The 6,728-nt window shown below is 36.2% G+C and overlaps 2 protein-coding genes across 2 annotated transcripts; one reads left to right on the forward strand and one right to left on the reverse strand.

The window, feature by feature from the left end:
- The first annotated feature begins 1,479 nt into the window (after positions 1-1,479).
- On the forward strand, positions 1,480-2,331 carry LOC143590569 (uncharacterized). Its single transcript, XM_077071011.1, has one exon. The coding sequence runs from the start codon at positions 1,480-1,482 to the stop codon at positions 2,329-2,331; it is 852 nt and encodes a 283-aa protein (XP_076927126.1).
- Positions 2,332-5,744: 3,413 nt separating this feature from the next.
- LOC143590571 (uncharacterized) lies at positions 5,745-6,728 on the reverse strand. The gene is made up of 3 exons (XM_077071012.1): positions 6,490-6,728; positions 6,286-6,410; positions 5,745-6,185 (listed from the first exon to the last, which is right to left on the reverse strand). Exons 1-3 carry the CDS (start codon positions 6,569-6,571, stop codon positions 5,952-5,954), a joined length of 441 nt encoding a protein of 146 aa, XP_076927127.1. The 5' UTR covers positions 6,572-6,728; the 3' UTR covers positions 5,745-5,951.

Raw genomic sequence — 6,728 nt, forward strand, 5'->3', positions numbered from 1 at the left:
ACAATTGAATTCCAGAAAAGAGGACTTCCACACTGCCACTTGCTTCTTTGGGTCACACCAACAAACAAAATCAAAGTTGCCTCTGAAGTTGACCGTTACATATCTGCTGAAATTCCAGACCCATTGGCTGATCCACATTTGTATAAGATTGTTGCAGAACTTATGATACATGGACCATGCGGTTTATTAAAGCCAACTTCGCCATGTATGTCATCAGGCACGTGCTCCAAAAGCTTCCCCAAACCATGTCAACAACAAACATCGTTTGACAACAAGGGATACGTGCATTACAAACGGAAATCAGATGGCTTTACTGTCGTTAAGAATGGTATAACACTCGACAATGGATTCGTTGTTCCATACAATCGTGCTTTGTCTCTACATTTCATGGCTCACATCAATGTTGAATATTGTGGTTGGAGCATGCTTATCAAGTACCTCTTCAAGTACATGTCAAAAGGTGCTGATCGTGTTCACTATACAATAACAAAAAACCCTAACGCAACCAGTTGCTCAAAAGAGCAAGACCAGTCACGTCTTAACGAAATCCAAAACTTTGGTGATGGTCGTTTTATATGCTCGCACGAGGCATCTTGGAGGATCTTCAACGTTTATATTCATGAAATCCATCTGTTCAAACCCTAACGAAATCCATCTGTTCAAACACTTCCTGTTCATTTGCAGAACATGCAAAACGTCACCTTTAGAGATAATGACCTTCCGGATAATGTAGCCAACAACGCATTCAACAGACGCACCACGTTAACCGAATGGCTTCGCAACAACGAGTTTGACAGCTCTGGTCATAATCTAACATACATTGACTATCTTACAGAGTTTTGTTGGGACCAGCGATCAAAATCTTGGCATAGAAAGTCAACGGAAAGAAAACCCTCAATAGGAAGACTTATTTACGTACACCCAAGCTGTGGTGAAACCTTTTACTTACATATGCTATTAGGTCACCAAAAAGGTTGTCGTTCTTACACATGCATACGAACAGTTAATGGCCAAATCTATCCAACATTCCGTGCTGCATGTGAGGTGTTATGCCTGCTAGGCGACGACCGAGAGTGGTCAACTGCAATTGATGAAGCGTCAAAATGGGCCTCCGCATCAGAATTACGCTCCCTATTCATTCAGATGCTTTTGTACTGTGATATTTCAAACCCAGTTGAACTGTGGAACCACCACTGGCATAATATGGCTGACGACGGCTAAAGGACATATGGCGTTGCAAACGAAGACGACTTAAAGCAATATGTCTTATATGAGCTTGAATTGTTACTCCAGTCAAGTCCTTCATCCAAAACCTTAACAGAATATGGTCTCCCAATGCCAAATGCTGATATGCTACAACGACTACAAAACAAGCTACTGATGGACGAGGAAAACTATGACAGACAAGCATTGGCATCACAACACATAACATCTCATGGTTAACTTAATTCGCAACAAAGGGTGATATATGACCGTGTCATGTCCGCCACATCATCGAATCAACAAACGTTATGCTTTGTGTACGGTCATGGTGGAACAGGCAAGACATTCTTATGGACAACAATCATTGCTGCCCTTCGTTCCACAGGTAAAATCGTTTTAGTTGTCGCCGCCTCTGGTATTGCTTCAGTATTACTTCCTTCAGGAAGGACATCCCACTCTCGGTTTAAAATTCCATTAGACATGACGGATGAATCAACTTGCAATATCAAAACGAACACACACCTTGCACAATTGATCAACGAAACAACTGTCATCATATGGGACGAAGCCCCAATGAACGACAGAAAATGCTTTGAAACGCTAGATAGGTCACTCAAGGACTTATTCAACAACCCTACTCAACCGTTTGGTGGCAGATCTGTATTGCTCGGTGGTGATTTCCGACAAACCTTACCAATAATACCTGGAGCCTCAACGACTACCATAATAGCATCTTCTTTACCGAGATCTTACCTATGGCCGCATTTTAATGTCTACAAACTTACTGAAAACACGCGGCTTCATAGACCAAACCTTACTACTCAAGAACGAGAGTTGGTCTCTTCTTTTTCATCATGGTTGGTAGCCATTGGTGACGGAATCGTAGGAACCGCAGACAACGACGAACCACAAAACACCAAAAAAATTAAAATCCCTGAACAATACTTGATGCCAAACAACGAAAATGCATTAACAAACCTTATCAACTTTATATACGACGAACAAACCCTACACAATCCATCAGCGGCAACATTGTCACCCAAGGCCATTGTTTGTCCGAAGAACGCAACCGTCAATGAAGTAAACTCATTAGTACTTGTCAAAACACCAGGAATTACACAAACATAACTTAGTATTGACTCAATTGTCACGCAACCAGGAGACCGCAACGACAACGAATCCCTCTATCCGGTAGAGTACCTTAACCTACTTAACCTTAAAAGTTTACCACCACACATTCTTGACCTAAAAGTTGGCGCACCAGTTATACTTATTAGAAACCTAAATCCTCTTGACGTCTTATGTAACGGCACAAGGCTAATCATCACGCAACTCTTACCGAGAATAATTGAAGTTCGAATAATGACAGGGAAATTCATAGGACGTCGTGTCTACCTCCCAAGGATAACCTTGATCCACAAGGATAAGGAACTACCATTCGAAATGAAACGAACACACTTCCCGGTAAAGCTCTGTTACGCAATGACGATAAATAAAAGTCAAGGTCAATCACTAGACAAAATTGGTGTCTACTTACCACAACCAGTATTCGGGCATGGACAACTATATGTGGCATTATCAAGGGCGACCTCACCCGAATCGTTAAGGATATTAATTGTCCCAGAAGACAAAGATGAGCCTGACGTTACCAAAAACATTGTATATACCGACTTTCTACACAAAATAGACAACACATGCTCCTAACATCACTCTTACATTATTCTGCATCATACATACACTAATTATAGTCATAATCTTCATAAATATACGTCTGTAGCACCGTTATACATTATATACTTACACGAGTTTCACTTATGCAGATACCGCAACTGACAAACATACTCACTCTTATATGACCTTACATTCATACTGACTTTTGCCTCTATGCGGATCCCTTCTTCTATGAGTTCTACTTTCCAAAACGTCTAAGAAATCAACAGAGTTGATGGTTAATGGTAGCTACATAAAAAGAAAATCTGGCCAGATCTGGTTCTTTTTTGTACCCACGGAGCTTTACACTGAACACCAAACTCTTTCTAATTGAGACTGCAAAAATAAAGATTTCTTATAAAGCATATAGACACGCTGACGTTAGGATCGACCAGATGCGTTTGGACGACAATGTATTGCTGGGAAATGAAATCTGTAAGTATTTTAGGCAATTTTAGGGTGCATTGTAATCGTCTAAGTGTGAGTTATAGTTACAGATTTTAAAGTCATTTATACTCTTTGACAGCATTCGATTGAGGCTTTGGTTCACAAAGACGCTCATTGTTTTTTAGTGATAAAAGCTTTGAAAATATATAAAGTTTAAAGGACGACACGAGCTTGCTGATTCTCCCGTTCTTACTGAGGTATAACATAACACATAGATCATACATCATTTTTGACTGCTATATATGATCTAATTTCTGTAAAATGAAACGCAGCAACAACATTAATGGTTACACTTACGAAGATAACTAGGCAACCACACCTCCAAGAGTCATCCAAGGTAACACTAATTTGTCAAACAAAATTAAAACCTTGGTTTGGAATTCGTCTGGGAAAAAAATTTTGACATGGTCAAGATTTCAATTGCAGGTCGTGAGTTAGAGCTAACTATCATATGGTACGTTCTTTGAAATCAATAAATACAATGAATGTGTAGTTGTGGTGCTAATAAAATCGTTTCCATGGAATTGTTTTTTCAAGAAGTGGATCCATGGTTGATAACATTAATTTTGGTCAACTGCCCTCTTAATAATTTGCAGGCCATGAAAGGCTATAAGCATCTTAGAAATTTCGTTAATTGCTTGCAGGAATTATTTTTGTGTCCATCTAAAAGGTTTGATGTTAAAAAGGTCATCTAAAGATCTTGACCAAGCATTATCTATGATACAAGATTTTGATGTCAACCTCCAGTAACACAGTAACACGGATGTGGTTGGCAATGTAAACACAACACTTTTCTTTATTCAGGTAATAAATTAAATATGTTACTTATGTAGGTTGAAATTTGGATTGTTTTGACTCTTGATTTTTGATAGGATTTGGAGAACCATCAAGCAACAACAAAGCTTCACACTTTCTGATTGTCACTAAAAACTTTGTGGTCCATTCCTTCATATATCAGCAAAAGTGATCTCTAATACAGGCATGGAAATAACTTATGGTGCTTTTTGGGTATTAGACTTTTTTATTGTGTTTTTTTTTGTCTTTACATACATATGGTTATAAAAGTTGTCTGAACCGAATATAGTGTTTACATTGCCTTAAATGCTTTGACATTCTACTGATTAGATATGTATATAGGCTGCCTCTCATTTGATCAATTTTATAGATTTCTAATGTTTACTTTCTATATATTGGTGGCTGGCTATTAATGTATTGTTTCTGAAACTATTTTCTACCCCTCATCTAAGGCACGTCATCTAAACAACACACGTTTACTTACTCTTAATCGTAATCTAAATCCCGCCACTAGTTATAAATATAATCCAAAAGTTAATCAACAAACAACTTGTTGGTTCGTACTGCTTTTTAAATCATTGGATTGAAGCTTGGATGGCAGCAATGACTCATAGTAGGTTAACTGGAATAATCATTTCAACTTTCAGTCACTAGGTTAAATGTTTTACTTATAATCGCAGCGTCAAAGATTAATTTTATAAAATATGAACCTCTGATTACCAAAATGCTCTTGAGCTTAAAAACCATTTGCTGGTTTAAACCGATATTTTAATAAATAAATAAAACAACCGGTGGTTTGAAGTTCAAACTGACTTTTCAATGTTATTTGGTTCAAATTAACAGCTTCCTATACGAAATCCGATATAGCCAGTTCAATGGGCCGGTTCATATCGGTTTTAAATCATTGCATTCGATTGACCATCAATGCGTCTACAGACTCGTAAGTAAAAAAGCTAAAATTAATGTTTTTAAAACTATACATGTTATGGAATTGAAACCAACTTCAATGTAAAAAAATATGAAGCAATAGGATCAGGATCATGAGAACTTTTTTGAAATTGAGAACCATGAGAACCATTTTGGACCACAAAAAACCTAAAAATAACAAAAATCATAAAATAAAAAAAACACAAAAATAAAAAAGTAAAAAAACCAAAATTCTTATTTTAACATCCGGGTTCATAAAAAAAATAAAAAAAATAAAAAAAAAACTCGGTTTAGCCAAATTATATACACATATGTATAATATATACATATATGTACATTTACATGATTTTTTTATACACATGTGTATAATTTAAGATAAATGACACTGTACATATGCGTATATTACGTAACTAAAGATTAAATAAAATTATACATATGTGTATAATACGGCGTTTTTTTTTAATTTTTTATATTTTTTTAATGAAACCAAAATGAAATATAAGAATTTTGGTTTTTTTACTTTTTTTAAACTTTTGTTATTTTTTGTTTTATGATTTTTTTTAATTTTTTTCAAAGATGTTTTTAGTGGTTCAAAATGGTTCTCAAAGTTCTCAAGTTGCAAAGGGTTCTCTTAGGATCCTTACCCGAAGCAAGTAATAAACGATTAACATTTTGCATACAGTAGTAAATTAATCAGCTATGAATATAGAATGAGACAAATTTCAGAATTCATTAAAAGGTTTTAGAGAGCTCAAAAGACACTGCTAATACTTTATATAATCAAATATGAAACTGAGAAATGATTCAAGTCTCAAGTCTCAACTAATTTAGTACAACTTATAAATAAAAAAAGAACAATAAAGCCTCACTTAAAGTGCGGTATTTGACTCAGGTGCATTTGACTTCATGTAAATTGGATGAAGCACATGACCGTCTTTGGGTTCAACATGGACCCACTTGCGCCCACTTAGCTTGTGGTGCTCAAACTTGACCCGCCCTTCTTTCAAAGCATAGAGCGTGTGATCTTTACCTATTCCAACGTAATCTCCTGGATGGAAACGAGTGCCTCGTTGTCTTACAATGATATTTCCAGGTATCACTTTCTGTAACATCAGCGTGTGACTATAATATGTTAAATATTGCCAAAAAGAAAACTATGTTTAGATCATGTTGGAAAACAGGGTTTAAACAAACGAGTCTCACCTCGCCACCAAACTTCTTCACGCCAAGAAACTTGGGTTTTGAGTCCCGTCCGTTTTTGGTGGACCCCGCAGTTTTCTTGGTGGCCCAGCGTCTGAACACCATGCTTAATCCTTCTCCAGACGCATCTATGATTTAATAAAAAAAATGAAGTACTAGAAGTGCTAATAAATAAATGGATAAATAAATGGAAATTGTATTATATACCGCTTGCAGAAGTGTAGACAGGGATTTTTGTAACCAAGTTACTAACAGTCAATCTCCTACACAATGAAGCTGCAAAATTCATTTTCCCCTTTTATGCGGCTTAAAACCTGTAAAAAAATTAAATTCAAAAAATATGAGATTACCTCCTGATTAGAAATATACAATTTACAAGCATTTTTAAGTTCTAAAAGAACCAAAATATGAGTTAACTGAGACATTTTATCAAAAAAGTAAACTAC

The sequence above is a fragment of the Bidens hawaiensis genome, unplaced genomic scaffold, assembly GCF_021521415.1.
Source record: "Bidens hawaiensis isolate Kalapana, Puna unplaced genomic scaffold, B.hawaiensis_p1.1 tig00038666_1, whole genome shotgun sequence".
In the NCBI taxonomy this organism is placed as follows: Eukaryota; Viridiplantae; Streptophyta; class Magnoliopsida; order Asterales; family Asteraceae; genus Bidens; species Bidens hawaiensis.

What these genes read in the sequence shown, in the direction of transcription:
- LOC143590569 (XM_077071011.1), top strand. Translation starts at nt 1,480, where the DNA reads ATGTCCGCCACATCATCGAATCAACAAACGTTATGCTTTGTGTACGGT.
- LOC143590571 (XM_077071012.1), bottom strand. Translation starts at nt 6,571, where the DNA reads ATGAATTTTGCAGCTTCATTGTGTAGGAGATTGACTGTTAGTAACTTG. An exon ending in TGTCTACACTTCTGCAAGCG is followed by an intron (nt 6,411 to 6,489) that starts GTATATAATACA and finishes ATTAAATCATAG; the next exon opens with ATGCGTCTGGAGAAGGATTA. An exon ending in TGAAGAAGTTTGGTGGCGAG is followed by an intron (nt 6,186 to 6,285) that starts GTGAGACTCGTT and finishes CTGATGTTACAG; the next exon opens with AAAGTGATACCTGGAAATAT.